Source organism: Botryllus schlosseri, chromosome 2 (assembly GCF_051294905.1).
Source record: "Botryllus schlosseri isolate E-star chromosome 2, Bs_hap1, whole genome shotgun sequence".
NCBI classification, from domain to species: Eukaryota; Metazoa; Chordata; class Ascidiacea; order Stolidobranchia; family Styelidae; genus Botryllus; species Botryllus schlosseri.
Window position 1 is genome coordinate 2,992,098 of NC_137237.1, and position 24,507 is coordinate 3,016,604.

Genomic DNA, 24,507 nt, shown 5'->3' on the forward strand with positions numbered 1-24,507 from the left:
GCAATAAATTCGAACCAAAGATGCAATAATTAAGTGAAAATTGTAATATATGAAAACGGTTCACAGTGCAGAACCTACCAAGGTTCTGTTGTGAACGCGAACCTCTAAATTTCCGAGGTTCACACACAGAACGCGAACGTGAACCTCACGTTCACACCATCCCTAGACTACTGTCTACTCAGATTGCAAGAACGGGACTATTCCGTGCCGACAACGGAGCATATCCATATCGAATGGCCTGGCCATTCAGCATCGCTCATTTTTTGGCCAAGGTTTTGTCGACTCTTACGGTTTGGCACCGCATTTTATCAGCGGTTTGTTGGCCAAAACTTTACGTCTTCCTTTGACCCGACGCAGAAGGGGTTGGCCTCGAAATGAATGAGTATCATAGACCTGAACTCACTCGTTGCTCATCCCTAGTCCCTACACCAGTTCATCCCAACGGTATTCGACCATGTTTTCCAGAAAAACCAGTCGGACAAATCTTATCATGAATTCTCATTATAAAACCATATTTTCTGCGTGTCTCGCTTATTGGCTACAGTAGCATACCCAGCTCCGTGACCTCAGATTTGTAAAGACTATCGCGGGATTTTTGCAATAAATTCAACAAATATCACATAAATATTAACGGATAGCTCTGGCACCGTGTCGACCCAAAATTATACCCTTTGCGGTCCATACTTTAATAATCCTTGAAGGGGTAAAAAGTTGTGGTACAGTAACTTGCAAATGTGAGTCTGTAATGATGGTCTTTACTATTATCCTCGTGCCTTGCACTAATCAAACAGTCATTACGAAAGTATGATGATTTTCAGCGAAAGAAAGCAGAAAGTCAACTTGACGTCATTTTTCGAGCCTGCCGCAGGCTCAGACGGGCTGATATACTGTATGTCTGCCACTACACAAGCTGCCAAACCAGGCTTTTGGTTACGTAATAATTATGGTGCGAAAATATTAATTCGCTACGGCTTGTGAGAGCTACGATTAGTGTGGTGCGTCGTAAGTGAAACAAGTTTTTACAATTGCGTCGCAACAACAAAAGTTACACTGCCCTTCAATTTCCTATTAGGTTTATTTGAATTATTCCAGGTCAGAAAATCAACACTTATTATTCACGATTTTCATTCGCACTCATCCAAGATTTTCATTCGCACCATTCGCACCGCCTCCTTCATTCGCACTACAATTTTTTTCATTCGCACCAGTGCGAACCGTCACACAGGTTGATAAGCACTGACTTAGATTATAGCGGTACCGATTTAGCACCTGAAACACCTCTTCGACTTTAGAAGACCGTGGCGGTATCTTAACGTAATACACACACTGAGCCAAGCTGGCGACTCGAGTACTTTTCGGTGCCTTCCATCTTCTACTTGAGTAGCATCTAGAGGTGCTCTGTACGTTTTTGGCAAAACTACCTGCTTTTTAAAACACCTGCATTATGGTATCTACATATATAGTCTCGAGGGTACATCTTGCGATATCGAAAGTAGCCAACTCCGATTAACTCGAACTGCTAAAATTGATACGCGAACCGCAAACCAAATATAATCTTGGAAATCCCTTATTGAGTACTTTTTAAACCGTTGACTTTCTACTTCCGCTTAAATACGTGTTGAGATGTCTCTGGTATTTGCTACTTCTACTTGTATTTGAGGAGTAATTGACGGCATTGTTCCTACTTTTACCGGAGTGGCAAAAGTGCTGGGTTTGGCCAGCTCTGGAAATTACGCATCCTGTTTGAAAAGGAGGTCTTAATGACTGACACCCCGCTAAGATATGAAAAGGCGTTGGATGATATATGTCCAATATTGGCAATCGTACTGACCTTCAATTTCCGCGGTCCATTCGAATTTGGCTCTACTCTCTCCAAGCTCGTTCTCAGCAATACATTGGTAGGTGCCAACCGGTTTGTGTGACATGGTAAGCGTGGATTTGTTGTCAGAGATTTCTTTGACTGTAAACGGATTTCTTTTAGTATTCGGCTGGGCAATTTTGACCAATATAGGGTCAACAAATTTCTCCTACGCGCCCAAACATTTTTCACCTTTTAACAATTGTCTGACCCCCAACAGGTTAACCAACACATCTTCTGACGGGCATCGCACCCCTGACTCATTACTTATTACGTGGAATCCATCGCCACCCTTTATACATACAATTCATACGCACACACTTTCGGTAGTGAACTAAGTCCAGAGTTACGCGATTCGCGAACGAGCCGGGTTAGGTAACTGCGGATTCAAGACTTATCTGCTGATGTCTATCGGTCAACTATGTGTAAACATATCAATATGGCGAATTTTAATGTCATAAAAATTATGAATCTGGTCAATAATATTGATACCGGTATATACGGCATATACGTGATCATACGTTCATGCCACGCGGTTATAATACTACATTTATCGGATATTCAGGTTCACACTTTCTAGCTAGACCAAACTAAAAGAAATAGTCGCACAGGCTGCGAAGCAGAGCTGGACAACTAACATTTTAAGCAATTTACAGTTATAGGATTATAACGAAAATATAACGGTAGCTAGCCTACCTCCGGATCTTACCATCCAGCTAATTCACAAGCATGCACATAGACTTATATAGATTCTATATCGCAGTGGCGGCTCGTCCTATAGGGCAACTGGGGCATTGCCCCACCTAAAATTCTGTTCAATAACAATTTAACCATTTATAGACGCACAGCGCTCAATATATATCGAGATCACAGCGAAACCCGCGTTCTTCTTGTGCTTTCGCTTGCAAATGCCCATACATAGCGAAGTCTCCGCGAAAATCGAATTCTCTTCTGTGTTTTCGCTTTGTGAATGCCTAGCCGGGGCTTGTCCCGGTAGCGCTCATAACAAGCTTTCACTATCTATTCTCTCAAAGCTGCGCACAATTAAGAAACGTTGCTTTACTCTCTCCTATTCGTAAAATGGCCGAGCAACCGGGGCAAATATGCTTGCTCGCCCCTAAGGTGTGATGTAACAATCGTATCTATATCTGAACTCGGATACCGTGATATGCGTTGAGTCGACCGTTGCTGGTACAGGTCGATTTTGATGGTGTTTCACACCATGATAATTCTTGAAACTTGGTATGTCATGTCGTGATGGTGGTATTTAACACTGTCCTAAGTTTCAGGGTTTCTACTCAAAGTTTAGGGTAGTAATTCCGTTTCCAAAGTCGAGTGTGTGCTGATCGGTCATGTATCGCAAACATATTTCACGCAAAGCCGGTATTGGTCTCCATTGATTTTAACGATGCTCCTTAGCTAGATCCGTCATGAACTTTTACATGGTATGTCTTGATTTTAGTATCGAACGCTGTGCCAAGTCTCAAGGTTGACACTCAATGATTAGGGCAGCAATTTCGTTATTAAGTTCGAGTATGGTAGAGATGTGCGCTGATCTGACACTTAGCCTACCTAACGCATTGCGGATTTCACGCAAAAGCCGGTGTATCTGTGTTCCATACTGAGATAGGTGATGAGATGATGATATCATGAAACAGTTTACTAACATCCTCGGTTTGCATTCAAATATTTAGTTTTATTTTATATTCTCCAATGTCAATTTCACCGTGGAATGGTGGCCTTCGGGCCATTTGCTCACAATTACAACCCCTGTCAAGCGCGATAGCTGTTTCGTTTTCGATGGCGGCTAACAGCTGATCGCTTGATCAGCCGATTCCTCAGTAAATATTACGCAAAATTCGGCGTTGATCTGTTCGTATTAATTTTGACAGTGTACCATACCGAAAACGGTCATGAGGCTATACTTCTCGATGATTTCATGTAACCTTGTACCAAGTTTTCGGCTTTCATCCACGTATTTATTCGGTAATATATTTTCCGAAGGCGATTTTGCAGCAGACATATAGACACTATAGACCGTAAGCCGTATGTGTCGTGTGACAGTCTCCAGCCTCAAGGCCAGAATCTCCCAAGCTGTACCGGGACCGAATTTCCGAGGCTGCTATCCGTAGTTCTTCAGAAAGATGTTTTGGATTCAATATGACATTTCCTTGTCCAATCTATGAGATAACAATTGCGTATGTGTCCGAACTCGTTGACCTTTCCAGTTAGGCATACGCAATCTCTCGATTTATAGTCATTTCCATTTCTGCAGATAAGTAGTCAGGTCAAGTGCGAACATGAATCGTGTTGAATCTTTGCTCCGTACGCCGTTTAGCCAGCTGCCTTCAGAGCAAAAATTAGAGGTAAAGCGACTAGGTCCGTATCAGCCTAGAAATTGCCCATTGATCCAATCGTACGCCGGAGGAAAGCGCACTCGTGCCTTTTCTTCAGCGCATTTCGATAAAAATGAATGGCTTACTTATGGCGAGGATAAAAACGCCTTGTTTTGCTTTTACTGTCTTTTATTCGACAGTGCCGGTACCGGAAGCAGTGGCTCTTGTTGGAACAAAATTGGTTATCGCGATCTGAAGCATTTGTCAGAGCGTCTGAAAACGCACCAAAAATCCCAAGTGCACATGGCTAGTGCAGTTAAATATAAATTGTTTGGCAGAGTAAATGTAATGTCGCAGCTCAATGAAAGTTATCGCGTATCAGTCTGCAAGCACAACGAGCTTGTAGATAAGAATAGGCATGTTCTCTCTCGGGTGATTGATGCCAATAAATTTATTGGAGTTCATGAATTGCCCCTTCGAGGCCACGATGAGAAGGAATGCTCTCTCAATAGGGGGGTATTTTTGGATCTAATTAAATACACGGCTTCCATTGATAGCATTTTGCGCGAACATCTCGACACCGCGACAGTAGCTAAGGGTACCTCAAAGACTATTCAAAATGATGTGCTTGATTCGATATATCACATCTATCTACAGCATTTGTTTACCGAGATTGTTGACGCTGAATTTCTATCTATTCAGTCTGACGAAACAACTGACATTACGTGTTTGTCACAACTAGTCGTGATTTTTCGGTTCACGAAATTTGGTATGCCAGACGAACGATTCCACAGCTTTGTGGCTGTTGACGATCGCACTGCTGTCGGAATTTCTTACGTATTAAAAAAAAACATTACAGCCCTATTCAGTTGAGTCGAAACTTATTGCGCAAACCTACGACGGCGCAGCAGTCATGAGCGGATCGCGACATAGCGTACAAGTTTTAATGAAAGAAGTTTACCCGCACTTCTAGTCACGCCACCGGCAAACCTCTCGCGGCACCTACGTTAAAAATCATTGTTTACGGGAAATTCATGTGGCCATCATGAACGTTGAAAAACGCTACTGTGACGTCATATTGATAACAAGTCGCTTGCGGCCCTTGCCCCACCACCCGATATTGTCACGAGCCGCCACTGCTATATCGGTTATTTTAGCATTTATGGACGCAGATTGGCGAGTGCTATACATTGAAATAAACTGAAAATGCATACCGTATCATTACTACAACATACTATTATGTGTTATGTCGTTATGTGATAGCTCGTCAAACATTCCAGCACGTAATGCACAAGTTTGCGAGGGATCATACGCCGAGTAATATTGGACTTATAGCAATTTATACTTGACTATGAGCCGTTATTTTGATGCAAGTAAAATTGCGCCGAAATGTACACTAAACATAGACAAAATATAAAGTTATATGACCAGCGGAACTCAAGATATATCCTTGTCTGACGGGTATTCAATATTCATCCATGCATTTGACGCTAGACTGCAATAATTCTCTTTCTAGGTTTTCAGAAGCGGCCTTGGAAGGCTTTAGACATAACTAATATATACCTTCAACTTAGCATTCATATTCAGAAATTGACTATAACTATTCATAGAAACAAACAACAACTGTCGTCTATTATATTTTTCTGGCATATCTAGAGGTCAATAAGAGCCGCAAGAAGGCTATCTTGGAGCCGCATGCGGCACTGAGAGCCGCGGTTGGGATCACTGTATACATGTTCTCCTGTCGCAATTTCAGGAAAACCAGAAATTAGATTAGAATTAAAATTAGAGCAAATAAACACGTCACAAATTAGATTAGAATTAGAGAATAAAAACATTTAAAAAATTTGACTAGAATTATCCATAGTTATCTAGTTGTCCGAGTCTTCCGTGCAGAAATGCGTGCCAGAAATTTCGCGATGGCGCGTGACCTAGATATAACAGAGAGTGCAATGATACATTTCGAGAAATGTTTAGCTGCAGTCCGAATACGATGGTATACTGAATAAAATGGCTGCTGTCATACCAACCTTTTTCACACCATTATCTTGCATTTAAGACCATATCATATTCACAGCGCAGTGCCCCTTAACATAAAACAGCCCCATGGATGCGTTTTATTCAGTAAAATATTGGAAATGAACCAAACTAGTGCGTGGCAATTGGGAATTTTTGCAATCATACGCACATACGCGCAATTTCTGTTTATGAGACTTCACTCCCTTAAAGCTGATGGATATTGTATTATACTGAATGTCAGTATGCAAAATTCATGAATTTGATTTCAAATCGGAGTACTGCCCTGAGATGAACCAGCCGGGCATGCGTGGAAAATTACTAACTAAATGACTCAAACTTTGATCCAAGCTGGTCTTGTGGGGCGTGGTGAGTTCTGTTCACGCAGGCTACATCACCATTTGGCGCATTCTAGGGGTTGCATACACAAACAAACAAACACCCGTGGGATATATCTCGATGTGAAACAATGCATTTGGCTCATTTTCGTAACGTAGAACGGGTGTTAAATTAATATTTTCTACCGAAAAGTGATAATGATGTCCATTATACTTTAGAGTCGGGTGGAAATCGGTGCGTTACGCGATTTTCGTTTAATTAAGTAGATAAGCTTACGTTACTGATTCTTATAACAGATTTCCACTCAAAACGTAGCTATGTCTAAATCCATGCGGCTCAAGGCAGTTAATAAGGATTGTTAGCAATAACGGAGAAGTGCAATTTGTACACGCTTTGTCGTAATGAGACAACCTTGCAATAAAGGAAGATAAATGATGAACTCTTTAGCTTGACAAATTCAATTCAATAAGAAATGGATTATCATTCATAGGTATTTTGTGTACTACGAGTTGCAAATTTGACAAACAAAACCCATTGCAGTCGTAAACCACAGGGTATTTGTGATATGACGAGATCCAGTCTTTACCTGGTCCCCAGGCGCATAGACACCGGGAGAGACCATGATTCCGGAGAATTTATTACAATATGCTTTAAAATTATTATTTGCGAACTAGTTAGTGATGAATCAGTATTTCGTAAACTGAATACGCACCAAATTATTCACAAGAGATTACATCCACGAATACGCATGATTACAGCCAGGATTAAAACGTTGGAGGCCAGACATACAGCGAAATGATGCCAAAATGCAAAGTGACATTACGAGAAAGTTGGCGACATCGCGTTCAGAAAATCTACATTGCGTTGAGGTATAGGGCGCATAATATTTCCTTTCTGTTGATGACAGTGGTCTTATGGGTCATCACTTCATCACGTAACACGCATTGCAGTTACAATATATTCGAATCAAGTACACTTATATTAAGGAACAGTTTGGATCGCCCCTCATATCGAACGCATCACGGAAATATAGCGACATACGCCGGCCATTTTGATTATTCGATAAAATCATTTAATGTAACAGTAAATCGCGGCGATTGCTCCTGTCGGTTTAACGACACCACGCCTTATTGTGGTCACACAGAAATAAATTTTCAACAGCGAAAGTAGGAATTATATTTCAGGTTAGCGATAGTAATTAAGGCTGCGATTTCCGACGGGTCGCTTTATGCCAGTTTTATAAAAACAACCACAAAACTTCACAATTTCACTGATATAACTGTTATAAACGGACGCCGAAGAGGCTATTGAAATACTAAAAACTGGCCACCATCTGATAGGAATGTACGCGAAGGTGAGGTACAGGAAAGAGGACAATTATAAGTACCGGTAAAAAGGATACCATATTTTCACGAGACACTACTTGCTGACATACAGTCGACTCCGATTTATGCGGACACCGATAATCCGGACAAGAGCTTCATTCAGGCCAAAATGCTCAGGAACGGAACAAAAGAAAATGTTACACGTAAAAACAAGGTTAATTCGGACAGTTATCCGCTTAATGCGAACGCAGGCTTGCAATTCCTATAGTTCGGTTAAGAAACAATACCCAGTACTTCGTTCTAACAAAAGATGAGGGATTATAGTGATTGGGTACAATTGTAGAACAGCTTGGTTTGGTACAGGAATGTTTAGCAGAGAAAGTGAAATTGCTCACTTACGTTAACAAAGGAAAACGGATATATACACTACAGCTAACTACGTACTACAGTCGGGGTATTTTAGAAATTTCTGGGTAGGGATAGACGTAATAATAATCACTCTGCGATCGATTCACAGTTGAAACAAAGAAACTTACCATTTTCCATTATCCACGAGATTTTTGGGGCTGGTCGACAGCTACCCACGACTTCGCACTTCAAAGTGTCAGTAGTGCGATCACGAGTTATCTTGACTCTCTCGGGCGGGAAATTGACTATGATCTCGATTTCTTTGGAGCTCTGGCCGATCTCGTTAACGGCATGGCAAGAATACGGACGCCATATCTCTTGAGACTTTCTGGACGCGATATTTGTAACCGGTAGCTACCTCTTTACCTGTGAAATGAATTAATTCATTATTAAATAAATATATTATTTATTGTGATCAGGTCGGTCATCGAATTGAGGCATAGAAAATATATCGAAGCAAAGTGAGTCATATTTCATTGCAGTAGGCTAGGCGGAGTGATGTGTGGACGTCAAATCGATATTTACCAATGCCAATTCTATCTCAAGCATTTATAACAGTTGTACTTGAACCGCGATCGTAATCTGAGTTTTAGTGGCATCTCGCTACGGTTAATTCCAGCCAAGGTTTTATCGATGCCAATCTTATCCAGCCGTATGCTGACCAAAGCGCAACCAATTATTGCACACCTTCAAGGTAACTACTAAATAATGCCTCAAGACAGTAATGTCGAACATATTCATAGACCACAATACAACCAGATGTCGGCAGGGATGAGTTCTAACCCAAGTAACTATCAGGAAAAAGTCGGTGACATTGACATTACATTCCGTGAAGGCAAAAAAGTGCAAACTGAGGTAAGAGTTTACTGCGAAAATATAACAGTATTCACAGAAGCGGAAATGACAATGCGAAACCATGTAAAATACATGGAGCTACTCGAAGAATATAAGTCAAATATCTTTGGTTGAACTTCTGCTTACCTTACTCTGACCCAAAACGCCCCAGCGCCGGTCTCCAGAGAAACATGAATGGTGAATTTGTCAGGTGATGTAAAAAATGGAACAAATTTCTAACGCCCGCGTCTACAATCTCTAGTGTTCCTCACCACGAATACGTAGGGTCAACGATGCATCATGAGTAATACAGAGGGAGTATAGAAATATTTCAACTAATATCGCCGTTAGAGACACTGATTGAGTGTTGTGTATTTAATCGGCCAATCATTCAATTTTTGCCAATTCCTTTGTTTGCAATTAGCTGTGTTGCTCCAACAGAGCTCGAACGATCCGTGATATAATAGGGTTATCATATTTTGGAAATCTGAAAAGAGGACATTTTTTCAAAATTTTCAGACTTGCAAAACCGGAGGAAAATCCTGAAAAAATGGTAAATTTTCCCACATCGTGGTCGGTTGATTAAAAAACGGTCAACTTTTTGGCTAAGCTCCAGAAACACAGTTTTTCTCTCACTTTATCCGTTGGTTGACAAAAAAAGGTCAACTTTCCGGCCCAGCTCCCGAAATACCCGCCGGAGCGTTGCTTCAGTGCTGATATTTACTGTATCTAAGTCGAATTTTGTCTTATATTCAACTAAAATTCTAAAAAAAGAGGACATTTGGGCGTCCTCCGAATACACTTTCCAAAAAGTCAAAAAAGAGGACAAATCCTCTTAAAAGAGGACGAGGGTATCGAATTGGAAGTAACACATTGGAATCATTTGACTGGTCCGGCCCGCGAGCGATGAAAACTTTTGAATCTGGCTCGCGACCCAAGATGAGTTTGACACCCCTGGCGTAAACAAACAACAAGAAATGGCGCGAATCGCGAAGAATATTTTTCGTTGCCAGAAATTCAACAAGTAGCACATACGAAACGATGTAAATAAGTCGCAACACATACTTTAAGAACCCATGATTTGTAAACGATTTGCAACTAGGTAATTGCCATCATGCTCTTGCGTTTCGACCGCACAATACCATGCCACTTTCACTTTCCAACATTAAGCCTCGCATTTCTGAACTCAAAAAGCAGTATGGGCAGGGCAATTTTAAAATGAGCATGACAGTCGAACATCACGAGTTACAGCAACAACATAATGCAGAAAGGGTTCTGGGCTGAAATACCGCATTAGCGTAGCACGCATATGTCAATATTGGGAGGTAGAATTGATATACTGCAGAGTTATTCGTCGACAGGTGAAATGAGTCTAATATTTCATCATCTTCTGGTAAAAAAGACCGAATTAAGCAATATTCACAGATTAACGGGGCGACAAAGCAAGAGGTAAAATAATATAAGCTATTGTAAGGTTTCGGGAAACGACGAGAAACCCACAGATGTCAAAACTACTTCAAGTAGAGGTCGGAAGAGGGCACGTCGGTGGTTAGCAACTTGAACAATGCATCTTTGTGACTAACGCAAACTGACTACCGGTATTGACGGTGCAAATAGGTACAATCTTCGACACTCTATTCAGCAGTTACTGTGGTGGTCATTTCGCTCGGAGCTCCTTTCAGAAATGTGTTGCCAACTTAGCCCAAAACTATCTTTTAGTTTTCAAAAACCAAAGTATGAAAGATAAGTAGCTTTGCCCAAAAACTTTTCGAGTAGAAGTTGAAATAAGAGCCACTTTATTAAGTAGTGAAAGTAGGCAATAACTACTTAATTACATGGAAAAATAAATAGCCTACTTCGTTTGTCTGACTACCAGTATATGCTGGTATTCGACAAGGAAAACTTGATGCTGTACGAGCTAAACAGATAAATTTGAACTTGAAAGTTGTTCTTAGTGACCCAAGATATACGAAAAGGTTGTTGACGATTGAAATAGCATACCTAATAGCCCGGGCAAATTTTTGTTGGGTTCAGATCGTGTGAAGGTTGCACTTCATTTTAACAAAAGTTTCAATATAAAGTTGCATTCATATATATTTTTTAATTATTTGGGTTACAAGAGATACTCGAAAAATTCCCTTTTATAACCCAACAGTTTAGGATTTGTAAGGTGTCTGCTTGTTCCATTTCTTTCTTCGCTATTCAATCGATCATGCATACACTTTTATGTTCGTTAATAGGTTTAAAACGTACATCACAGCTTTTCGCTGTAGGCTCGTGCAGAGCTGTCAAATTTGGTACTTTCCCATTTCACGGACGGCCTGGCGAGACCGATGAAAATTAGATTTTTGCTGGTACGCAGCAAGAAAATAACGCAATGTCGAAATAATGTTCCGCTAAAAGCCAAACAGCAAAGCAATAACTCAGTCCTCCCACCCCGCCAAATCAATTCAAATACCACACCCCGAACCCCCTAGGCCTGCAAACTTTATTCAGGCAATTCAGCAAAACTCAGTGTTGGTGACTTGAACAAATAAATAGCTTGATATAGATGACGCCCCAGTGCAAATGTAATTTTCGGCCGTCTCACCCGGGCGTCTGTGAAATGGGAAGGGACCTCAAATTTAAACGACAGTGAATTAATTAATCTAGCGACCATTTACATATAGTTCGGGCTGTCGTGCTTGGCTGGGGTTGTTGAAATTCCAGCTTGCAAGATTGCGTCATAGATCACGTTGATATGCAGCTAATCCATCACATAGCTCGTTGCTATGCGTATCAATGAGAATAGAACCATACTAGATATAGTTTATAGCACGCTATTTAAATCACTCGATAAAAGTTGCAGTAAAAAGTTGCATGAAAAATCGAATAAAGTTGCGCTATAAAATTCCTGCAAACAGCTTAAAACATCGTACTACATAAATTCTGAGTATTTACGAGAGAGCGTGAGAGTCTTTATTTTCATCCAACCAAAATACATAAAAAAAAACAGACGGCAATGATGGTGGTACAGAAAATATGCATGCACAGTAGTCGGTATCAGACAGGAATGATCGATACGACCGTAAAGGTCAACTAGTCTGATCACTATACTAATAGTAGCTATACAATGAACAATGAACGCTCGCGTGGATGATAAATTCTATCAAAATGTATACAATGATTTGAATCACTGATTATGTGCAGCATGCACCCCCTTCCCTATCTGGAACCTGTTTGAATCACCAAGTCGTTATCAACATTGCTATAAAGTATCGAACCGACTTTGTAGAACAGTATTGAGTCACTAAACAACTGTCAAAAGCACCCAGAGCTGGAATAATATCTGGTTAAGTGTCAAACAGTATTACGGATACTCGTCAATCACGGTATTGTTTTGTCTAGAGCTGGTGTAATTTCTACAACACTGACTACTTTGCCCACCTCTTCCTATAACCTATCAGAAATAGATCAACATTCCCAGTTTATCAATCGCAGACTTCCTACAATGTTAGCAGCGAAAAAGAGTGAGTGAATATACAGTTATACACCCATATCGCACGAAACCAGAACCTGCCTCAGACTTATACCACGGTATAAATCCAGTACAACATTTTAATCCAAATTATGCATGCCAATAGAAACGTATGACGGTATGCGCGTGGGCACATATGGGATTTATCGCCACGATATAATTCTGAGTTAGGTTCTTTTTTCGCGTATCACCCTTTTGGAGTGAATATACGCTCTTATCGCTGGGGGCATAGTTAACCTATAGCCCCATATCACGAAAATTGTCGATATTTTCACCTCTAATGGTCGATACCGATATTCATATCAAAGTATCGACTCCAGATTATCGGCTAACCCAGTGGTTCCAACCGAGGGGAATTCCCCACTTAGGGGGAATTTTGAAATTTTTAGGGGGGAATATGGCTTTAGGATTGTATCGGAAGATACACTGGGTGTACGAGGTGTTTAGATTTTTATGGTAGAACTGTTAAGTATGAAACTAGTTCTTTACAATTGTATGATTCCTTGGAGGATTTTAGGGCTAGGTGTAGGCCTATGTATAAATGCCTTCCGTAGATATTACACCCCCGATAACGTGAGGTTCGCGAGACGATTTCGCTGGGCCCGTGACAGCCTCTCGACCAAACTGCTTCTAAGCTGGGAAAAGTCGAGCCAAATTCAGCACAAAGCTACTGGTGAAAATGTTTACCTTTTTAAGCCAACCAGAAGAGCTAACGTGAAAAACATACCAAATTCATCGATTCACCTCAACGCCATAGCAAGCGGAGTTGGTGATTTATTTCTCGTCAGCGGCTGCCGGACCGGTAAAAAACAGGTCAAATTTAGCTGTATTTTGCCAAAGTGTAGTGCGGTCCGCATTTGGCATAGTTCGAACATATCTGAATATGTTTGACCATGTATTGCTCAGTCAAGAATAATGGTTGTGCGTTAAAGAGTACCTTTTTTAGTCACAGGTAACATTTTCATACGGGGGAATTTTAGCTCAAATATCTCGGCCGAGGGGTCCACGATACGAAAAAGGTTGGAAACCACTGGGTTAACCCGATAATCTATCGGGGTCTAGTTTTGATAGATAAAAAAATAAAAAAAAATAAATGATTACCTGCGAGTTTCCAAATATATGTACTCTTGGGGTAAGCCGGAGCGTCACACATCAGAAAAAGGCTGTAACCCTCACGAATCACTCTTTCTCCGGTAATATTCACGTCGGTTGGCGGGTCTGTGATGAATGGATATTGGTTACGCGCTACTTCGTTAACACACATTCATCTCTTCTGCTTAGCACAGGGTTGGGCAAACTTTTCATCACACGGGCCGCATTGAACATCTGAATCCATTCGCGGGCCGCACTATATTAAATTTGGATTATTAGCTTAAGCGCAATATTTTTATGTAATTATACAGGGACCGAGGAATTATGGATGTGATATCTATGTATATAATAAAAACTAATCAAATAATAATATACACGCGTCAGAAACATTGACAAGATTTTTTACGCTGGCCGTCCTCAACAAGCAATTTGGTAAAATTTGGGATGAAAGGCGGCGGTGTCAATTCTTAAAAGAGGATGTAAATTTAACTCTGTGAGGAGAAAAGATCCGTTCATCGAATTGCCGATTCTACGTTTGGTTTACCTCCAGGACAGGCAATGCTGACAGCATCATAATTATGCTACCTTAAATATACGCTTCTACAATATATAGTTAATATAAATATAAAATACTTCTACACATATCGAGGACATACATATACCTAACTTAACACACGCGTCGCAAATACAATCACATAAGTAATAAAATTGCTGCAGTTTCGCACTCATGATCAAAAATCAGAATTATGTTATTTCCGTTTTGAGTTTCTGTGATGTTTGCCAAATGAAACCTTGGAAAATACGTAAGCCTTGAGATCAGGCTACTACGTCAGCAATAAAATAAACATCATAGTAAGAAATATTAACAAATGGTATTGCCAAGTCGCTGCAAAGATTGCACTTCACTACGCATTATATTTTCTAGAGGATTTCGCGGACCGCACAAAACGGTGTTCTGGGCCGCATGCGGCCAGTGAGCCGTAGTTTTCCCACCCCTCGCTTAGCACATCTCTATAGTGCTATCATCGGATGTCAGATATGGCATAACACAGCATAACTAGTCATTTCCGAAAATATATTGTTGAGATAAATCTGGAGGTACGCAGAACCACCACGTGGAATTGCATGCATACGTATACTTGAAGCTTCCGGGTAGCACTGTTCCGGGGCAATCACCAACAACGCAGATTTCTTATTATTATTGAAGGGCACTGCACCCTAAATATGACGTGTCAAATAAAAGATATAAGTGTTAAACAACAGCAAGCCTTTCCCTCGGAGAATCAATGTATTCAATCCGCAGGTAAAAGATTCACAAGAGTGGTACTTTCCAGTCGAGCTCATCTCTGAGGTGTCGAGGTAACGCGTCATCGCTTCATGCCACATATGATGCAGATTTACCCGACACGGAATCGAATAGTCAAATACTCCATTTTGCCAATGGTTCGATACTGTTCTACCGACGTTTAAGATTTGAAACCTACAATGATCGTATAACTGCATACAAAACATGTAATACACACTACCCAGTATCCATATGCTAGTCAAAATATCATTTCTGTGAAGTCATGATCAACCCACAGTATTGCCACAAAATGCAATGAAATAGTAAGGGTCAAAAATCACCCAATTATCTTTATATGGCATAGACCTGGCATTATTTTACTTGTGCTCGCAGAAAAGGTACATATATCTGAAATCTTCATAGCACTTATATTCTTATGACGTCGAAATGGGTATACTCTATATAGAGTCGAATCACTCGGGTAATTCAGTTTGCCAAGCCCTAGTTACGCCAAGGCACAAAACTACAAAATGGTGTCGGAAAAATGAAGTCGTTACCAGAATGGTTCTACTTACGCGGGATCCTGGACAAGTAGGGTCGCGATTCGTATGTTTTGCCCGCAATTTTCGCGACACAGGTGAAATTCTCTCGTAACGAATTTGGATGTGACGTCATCAAATGTCGAGGTACAATCAAATCCACTGTTATGGTGGACATGCCAGCTACGCTGATGTGCCCCTTCATTTCTCCAGGAAGATCCTGAATTCAATTATGTTAGGACCGTTTTAGTCGAGAAGGTGGCGTTGTTAATTTAGTTTTAGACCTAGATCAGGTATCTTTCGTTCAATGAATTAGCCTAGCACATACCTTATTAGAGCGCAACATTACCCAAAGAATTACGAATGGCGAGAAATGACTCTCATGCGGTCACGGTCGCTATGTAGACACGATTTAAACAACATTGGAAAGGGCAGAACTGGGCCTCAGACAGAAGCTCTATCATGGCATTGGCTATTGTTTTGAGACTTGCCGATAGCCATGATTCTGATACCGCCAATATGGACAGGCCGATGTATCGGCCAACTTTTTTGCCTTGTTGACACCCTTTTGAAATCTTCTGTTTTATACCAATATTAAAATGACTTGAAAATATATTCTGTTCTGGTGTGTGAGTATACTTAATAAACGTTTTTTTGTTTGTCTAGAGCAGTGGTTCTCAAACTTTTTTAGACACGCCCCCCTTTATGATAGTGAAAATTTTCGCGCCCCCTTATCGTCATATCACAAAATGCGACCAGAATGCTAGCAATCCCAACGGATAGTTGGATGGCATGGAAGGTTATGACTGTTGATGAGAGAAATCTTCAATATGAAATTCGGACTATACACAGAGCAAAAACTATAAATTGGAGGTAAATCGCGCCTGGCGCGAAAAATGTTTTCAGTTTACCCCAGCCTCGCGTCCCTTCAGAATCATTCATCTCCCCCCGTCCAGTTTGAGAGCCACTAGTCTAGAGAGTAATTTATATAACAAACAACTTTCCTGGTAGCAGTCTACAGAAAAGCAGAATTTAGACGGGATGCTACGGACGAGAAACAACCAATACTCAAGACTTGCTTAGGCGCCGTCTTTTATTTTTGCACGAGGTGGCGGAGTTTTGTGACGTCATAATCATTCCAGACGGGTGACGTCATATTCGCACGGATTTGGCGAATCGTGTAAATGCCGATAATACAAGGATCCTCGTGTTGACGAGCTTCGCGTATGATTAGGCGTAAGTTTAAGAGCGAGTACAGCATGGTTGTCAATTAGCAATGCGTCGATCTCGCTTGAATACCCACTATTCACCATCACGCGCGCGAACAATTGATACGCGACTTCTGTGACGACGAACTGAAAAATGACCACATCTGTTGTGGAATATGCCTTGTAATGGCACCGATTTCAGGGGATTCAGGCCATCTATTGATAACTCGGCCTTAACACACATCTTCTGATACTTTAGTATTAGCGCAAATCAATTACGCCCGCCCACTGCGTAGAAGACGGGTAGCTCAAGCCAGCGATGATTCATCAAGCCTGCTGTAATCTGGCCAGGCGTGTTTCGATGCATGCGATAAATCAGGCCTCCGCCAGACGCACTAAATCAAACCAGCGACCAGCGCACAGCAGTTGTTAAACGCCCAATTTCAGTGCGAATGAATAACAATCTCAGCAGGAGATCGCGTGCTGCTGTACTATACTACGGTGCACAGACTGGTACGTACACCAGTGATTCCCAAACTGTGTGCCGCGGCACACTATTGTGCCACCACAGATTCTCAGGTTAGCTGTACCGGTAGTCTTTCTGGGATTGCGGAAAACGGTGTATGTTAGCCAATAGGCATGCAGACAAGCGGGTGCTACTAAAGGCGGTCTAACCTACTCAACAGGCTGACAAATGTGCCCGTGACCATGAAACCAATCATGGAATTGCCGATGAATGGGTCATGACTGCTAGGTGGCTACATGTAGACAAAATTCTCTGATTGTTCCAAATCAACTCCTGAACTTGAAATCGTGCCATAAATCCCGTGCACAGTGTCTGGAATTCGCCTAACACTTCAACAATACCACTCATCTCAGGATTTGCTGCAAACAAATATTGGTGGGTAGTCAATTCATTTCGAAGACATTAATCAAGCAATCGTCTTACAGAAGAAGAACAGCTCATTGATTTATTAAACACCCGTTTTATAAAACGCCGTTTTCGAGAAAAGTTTTGGATGCCTCCTTCCAAATCCTGTTCCATGATAAATGCAATCAAAACTTTATTGTCATTTGCACCTAATGGGTATTTGAGCATTATTTATTTTCGCTTTGACGGAAATATAAAGTCGTGACCGAAAGATAATGGTTGGTAAACGACGAAGTGCGTGAATGTTTGTTAGCAATTACGCATCGTTTCAGTCGAATATATGTTTGTATAGCATAGCCATCGCATTAACACGGGAATCGATTTTTAAAGCTAATTTATTGTAAGTTTGCCGCGATCATTATATACTTTTTCTAGTGTACCACAAGCCGAAAAAGTTTCCACTGGTGTACACAGTCGATTCCTGATAACTGGCAGTACGCAGCACCAATAATACAAATTTCTGATACGGCATTTCAAAAGGACGGGCTTTCGGGTTTGAAATGGGGGTCCTAATTTACACTCTACGCTACGCGACTGGGGGTCCTAATTTACACTCTGATTAATATCAGTACGTAGGCCCCGATCAGCCACTCGAGTTTGATTGTGAAATGGTGCGAATAAAATTATTCAGGTGTCATTGCAGCAAGAGCAATATGGGCGCATGGCGCGACCTTATCAATAGAAATCCATTTCTACGAAATGCCAAATTGCTTGAAATTCGATCCGAGATACTGTCGCCCTCGATAGAGTCCGTCCAGCAATCAAGTTTATTGGAACATAGAAGGTTTCCGTTCAAACTAATCGCATAAATTCAGAATTTGCGCCCACGAGAATCTCGAATTATTTAGAATTATTTAGGAAGCTCCCGGAAGCTGTAAATAAAAGTTGCAAAAATTTGCCCAACTGATTACTATAAATCACGGATTACAATTTATTGGGACGTCCAAGCATTTTGTACGAGGTGGCCGTCAACCCGTAACTCGGCGCCTATGACTCAAGTCCCAAGTCGCGAATATCATTCGTGAATAGAAATATGAAGCGAAATCGATTTGATAGCGGCTAGTTACTCTGCAAATTTTGATACCCATGACACTTATTGTGTAGATGTCTGGTACAGATAGGTTTGCATTTAAAATAAATGGATGTTTAAAACACTTTGTTTAAAACATGTTTCAAATAAAGGCCTTTAAAAAAAATTCTGATTTTTCAAGTAGTAAAATCATGCCATAAATGTGTAAATGCTTTCCAAAAAACACGTTGTATGAGCCTACGGACGATTACCAGCCGACATAGCCGACGTATACGATATGGGATGGTTGAAACCCTCTAGTACGTAGATACTTCGTCAAAGGAGCTACATTTACCCTATATTTTGAATTGTCAAGGTCCATCCAGCATGACGTCACAATTGAATATTCGTGAAGTCATGACTTAAGAAACAAACAAAAAAACAATAAAAACATGTTTTAAACAAGGGCCTTGTTTTAAACATGTTTGTTTTAAATGCAACCCTAGGTACAAAGTCAGAGGAGAGCGGCTTCAGATATTTTACAACTGACACCGAAAAGTTATTATCCACGCAATGCCAGCGAATAGAAATGCGAAAACCGACCTTATCGCCCATCCTCCAAAATACTCGGAACTTTTCTGACGAGTCGACCTCAGACGTACATGTGGCCAAAAACGCCCCGGCGGGTTTCCCGCTTCTAATGTCCATATGGGGGCGGTCTGAAACAAAAATGGAAAGTGAATGGAACATTGCGATTCTGAGAAAAATTCCAAGTTTCGAGACCAGAGCTTCACGCCAAAGCAGGCCTGGACTATCGCATGCGGTAATAAGATAATCCAGACATTTCAAGTTTCGAGCAGAACTTTTCAGACATTTAATTTGTTATATGGTGGTTTAGGAATGACTCGTATGACATTTGGATAGGGTTTGACTGAAATTAAGTGAGTTGGGCTATGAGAGAGATTAGGTTTGTGGTTGATTGATAAGTTAAATTCGGTTACGACAGACCTGAAGTTAGATTACTTGGGCTAAGTCAAATTTAATCAGGTATGGGGTCAAGTTGGTTAGGGGTTGGGCGAGGAGTTCAATTCGGAAAGAGCGCATGAATGAGGGGTGCGGTCTAGATAGCTTGACTAAGATTTAATCGGGTTAAAGTTTGGTCAAACTTTGTTTAGGAATAAGGATAGGACTTAGTTTGCCGAGCCATAGCTGCAATCCGAGACGAGCGTCTCCAATTCCTAATAAGTGCCGATTTACCAGGCGTCGAATCCTTTCTGTTATGCTAAATCTGCTGATGGAAACTAAGCAAGCGTTACGTATCGGTCTTCTATTTCCATTATAATCAAGCGATCCAAATGAAACAATAATAGGGATTTTCTTGGTCTAAACCATGGGTCACAACTCTCAAACACGCGGCCCGCGAAGGCCTTTTAGGATTTCACGCATTCGACAATATATCCAAGTGTCATATATCTTTTTTATATTTATGAATCTTAAATTCACTCTAAAACAGGGGTCGGCAACCCCTAGCACACGAGGTGATTTTTCATGGCACACCAAACGAATTGACGCATACGACACGTTATAATCATGTTTGTGGCAAAAAGTCAAACGGAAATGTTCAAAATGGAAAAAGCTCGAAGGTGACCAAAATTATTTCGTAAAACAATATAGGTGATTCCAATATATTTTGAACAGCGGAAGTCTTTACCGCGATCTGTAGAGCTTTGCAGACAAACTTATGTGTCAAACTGACGTGTATGATAAAGGGGTGGGTACATTTTTCATGATCAAGTTATACCGTTGTAGCAACGTTGATGCGCGTGTCGCTTATTGGCTGTGGCACCGAACACAGAAACTACAAAAGAAGCCATAGGGGATAGTCCATAGCGCGAATAACTTTTTTTTGCAATAAATTAAGCAAATATTATTATATTAAATGATAGCTGTTGTGCGGTAGCGACCAGAATTTATACCTTTCGCGACTCATACTTGGAGAACCACTGGCGCAACTGATGCCGTTGCCAGCTTCAGATAAGCGGTTAGTGGATTTCCCTGCTTGAAACGATAAATATCACAAAACTAAAAATGTTTGGCACGCCAGCTGGTAATATTTTTGAAATTGGAATATTTTGGCACGCTGCACACGAAAGGTGGCCTGTCCCTGCTCTAAAACTACAAGAAAAACCTGAAATCTCAACAAACCTCACCACCACATCACTTTTAAAAATCTATCATGCAGTAGAAGATCATCTATTACGTCACATTTCTAGTTCATGATGATAAAACATGACCCGTTGATGATTCGTGACTGAAGATTGTGATTTGGATTGGTGCGAGCTTTCGTAAAATTACTCGATTTCGGATCGACTGAGTGATGAACTAAAATAATTCGAGTTGAGTCGGGTCTAACGTCAAAATCAGAGAAGGAGTTGCGTCTCGGAATAGTGACTTGGTAATCCTACGGACGCGACAATCTATGAAACTGTCATTGGAAATAGTAATACCTTAAAACGTCGGAGCTTGCGTTGCGTAGGGTATATATAGGTATATAATGAGGTCAGTATGGAAACCATTGGCATTCTATGGCCCCCGTGACGTATAGATTGGTTACATCCTTGGTGTTGTTTGTTCTCTTTATCCATGTTATTATCGGTGGCGAGTGAGGTAGTGGTCCAACGCTCCACAGCTGTAACACCGATGGATTCTTCGGCGATTGGACATTTCTATTCCACGGGCTCTTAATCAGGGGTCCATATAGACACCATCGGGGTACAAGGTACATTGTGGAAGTATGCGTATATGATGTGGAATATCTTCTGGACCAATTTATTCGACTGGAAAATATTCTTCGCGCCACGCGCGATTTTATGTGAATGGGCTTTTTGATTTCAATATAGGTACCATACCATCAGAATTGGTGTTGGCGGAAAATCATATTGAAAGCACAAGGGGTACGATCGCTAAAAAGGTTAACAAGCAATGCTATTACTACGGCACAATAATGATTATATTCAGATTGTTAATGATCTGTTCCAATATTAATCGACTTTATTTCCTTCTCAGAATTTGGTGTCAATGTCCCCGACGTGTTGCTAATGGTGACTAGAGTTAATGACAAAAGTGCCGTGGTTTGGTTATATTGTGGCATATGAACTGAAGATGATCGAAATTTGCTGTCTTCAAGGAATATGTACTTGAAAATATTTGTTACTAAAAATCTCTTCTTCTGCTGGAAATATGCTGGATATTCCAAGTATTTTCACATATAATCAGAATTGCGTCGCGGGTCGGATGAAGCCAAGTGGTAGGCCGTATGTTTGACACCGCTAGACTACACGATGCCCTACAAGCGTTTCGAAACGTAGATGTCCTCAACGTTCTATCCGAAGGAGCAAATGTCCTAATGGTCCGACATTCGTCGCACACGCAATCCCCTTACAACCACGACGACGGAATTACGGCGACGTTGTTTAATAGTTACATACACCATATATCAAAATTTATACATACCTTTAACGATCAAATTAGATTTTGTTTCCGCATGCCCGTTAGAGGATATCGTGGTACATGTGTATTGCCCTCCGTCTGACTGTTTCAGATCATATATCCGTAGATTTGTTGAAGTAGATGTTAATCGTCGTCCAAACGATTCGCGGAACCATCTGAAAATTTCCCTGTCGCGTTATCGATGTCTTCTGGTTATACAAATACACAGACTTTGTAACCACTTTGATGAAAAACACCGATATGTGGTCAAAATCGTAGTTGCTGGTACTCTTGTAAAAAGAGAACTAATGCCGGAGATTTCTAATCAAACACCAGCATAGGCGCATGCCCAAATTACTTCAAAAGTAGAAGGGAAACACGAAATTAATAGTTTGTCAGAACTCAGAAGGGATTTGGAGAAAGCGTGAATGTTTAATTTTTCAGTTGCGGAGCTCTCTTTTATCAAAAAGTAGCTCCAGCTCCGGAGCTCATGGATATCAATGCTCCGGCTCCCTCAAATACTAGGGTGACAACAATCAATTGCGTCAGTCATTAGTCAGTATCATCGGTTGCGAATGTTCTGCTATCACATCCTCATCAGCAACGTGGTTATTTATAAAAGGTGAACCAAACAGAGAACAAGCGCATTGTAAACAAAAACCGCGAATGGCACCGACTTCAACTGTAGCAAGGAGGACACATAAGGTCGGCTACACTTCCCGGTACCATACAACGCGGAGAGGAACATGACCGGTTTAAAAGCATGTCCGCTGTCCTCAGTACTTGTACGCCTAACAAATAAAATTGTGTAATATACTCACTGAGGTTTTGGATGCAGGGTATCGTATCGGTGTTGCACGCTGTATTTAGCAATGTGCTCGGATCCCTTAGTCCAGTTGTAGGTCACGTTCGCACCGTATCCGGGGTCAATTAAAGGAGCGGAGCACGGCAGTTCCGCTCTCAAGCCGGCGAATTTGACTAGTTTATCCGCAGTGACGCATACTGCCAAGATATTCACCAGCACAACCTTAAACGCCATTAGTTTATACATCACTGCAAAACGCAAGATTGGCATAATATACATCGGTACAACCTTGTATCTACCCTACGGATAGGCAAAACAGAATAATAGCTGATTCGAATCGGACTCCGCAGTAGGGCCATAATCAAAGCAAGTCACATGTACATTGTTTCTTTCAGTAACTGAAATAAAATAACAGTACTACTAGCTGCCCCTGATCAGGAATCCTAAAGCGACATCCACGCGTTCCAGGGTATTGTGGGCCTACAACACTACAGTAGGAAGCTGTGTTACATTTGCAGATTAAAAAATATAGGACATTATCGGCTGTACTACGTTATTCGATACCAGCTGCTGACAAGATCGCTAGTTTCCGACCGTTATCCCGTCTAACGGTTTTGAAGAGCCTAACATCGGTAATGGTTATACTTCTGGCGTATCCTACAACATATAAATGGATGAAGTGAAAATGAAGACCGCGTGCCATCAATTACATAAGCGGATTATGTCATTGGCAAAATGACTGTCCAAGCGCTAACTGCCGGCATTGCTCGTATCCTACCGTTATGCCGTCCAGTTCAAAACGACTACAACAGGGACGCTCACAATATTGCAGCATGCGATCTATCCATAAAAGTTTACAAGACGGCTTTCACTGAGTGATTAGTTTAGTCAGGTCATGGTCCAAACGATAATTGACGACAGTCAGCTTCCAAATGTACATCAGTCTTGGACAACTAGAAAATTTTCAGCTTTTCTGAATTAGAATAGAATTAGAATTAGAGCTACACACTTTTTCCAAATTAGATTAGAATTAGAGCGACACAGCTTTTTACAAATTAGATTAGAATTAGAATTACTAAATTCGCAAAAACTTGGAAATTAAAAAAAAATTGTGAATGGTAAATGAATACAGCAAAAATCAGCTCATATCAAATCACAGTGCATTCCCGTAACCATGACAATGGTTAACGTCTGTACACCAAGCTTGGCTCGGTTTCAACTATACCAGGGGTCACAGCAATAGCGGCCGGCGATCTGATTTGAGATTTTGGAAATAAGCGAAATAAAGCATTTTGAAATGCTCAAATTGATTTCGGTTTCAAATCAATATTGTTGTTCTTTCAAAATAAGGTATTCGCCTATGCCCAACAACATTATTCCACACTAGCTGAAACGGCTTCGGCGATGACAACAGCATTCCACCGATAGAGAGTCAGCTGATATTAATACGCATAAGAACATTGCCTTGACGTGCGATGGCCAAGACACAGACGCTTAGAAAACGGCATAGGACGTC

The 24,507-nt window shown here is 41.0% G+C and overlaps 1 protein-coding gene across 2 annotated transcripts; it reads right to left on the reverse strand.

Annotated features, from left to right (window-relative positions):
- Window positions 1–1,456: 1,456 nt before the first annotated feature.
- Window positions 1,457–23,298, reverse strand: LOC145433017 (cell adhesion molecule DSCAM-like). Of its 2 annotated transcripts, XR_013913034.1 has the most exons (7): window positions 23,008–23,298; window positions 22,211–22,362; window positions 19,301–19,416; window positions 15,586–15,769; window positions 13,735–13,851; window positions 8,411–8,648; window positions 1,457–1,960 (listed from the first exon to the last, which is right to left on the reverse strand). XR_013913034.1 is itself a non-coding variant. In XM_080309890.1 (6 exons), the coding sequence occupies exons 1-6, from the start codon at window positions 23,268–23,270 to the stop codon at window positions 8,566–8,568; spliced, it is 915 nt and encodes a 304-aa protein (XP_080166016.1). In that variant the 5' UTR covers window positions 23,271–23,298; the 3' UTR covers window positions 7,980–8,565. The 2 variants fall into 2 exon arrangements, 1 of the variants encoding a protein (XP_080166016.1); XM_080309890.1 differs by lacking the exon at window positions 1,457–1,960 and having other exon boundaries at window positions 7,980–8,648.
- Window positions 23,299–24,507: the final 1,209 nt, after the last annotated feature.

Excerpts from the sequence above, each read along its gene's own strand:
- LOC145433017 (XM_080309890.1), bottom strand. The coding sequence starts at position 23,270 with ATGTATATTATGCCAATCTTGCGTTTTGCAGTGATGTATAAACTAATG. Across the intron at positions 22,363-23,007 it reads ACCCTGCATCCAAAACCTCA|ATGGTTCCGCGAATCGTTTG; the intron begins GTGAGTATATTA and ends GGAAATTTTCAG. Across the intron at positions 13,852-15,585 it reads CTACTTGTCCAGGATCCCGC|ACCCGCCAACCGACGTGAAT; the intron begins GTAAGTAGAACC and ends CATTCATCACAG.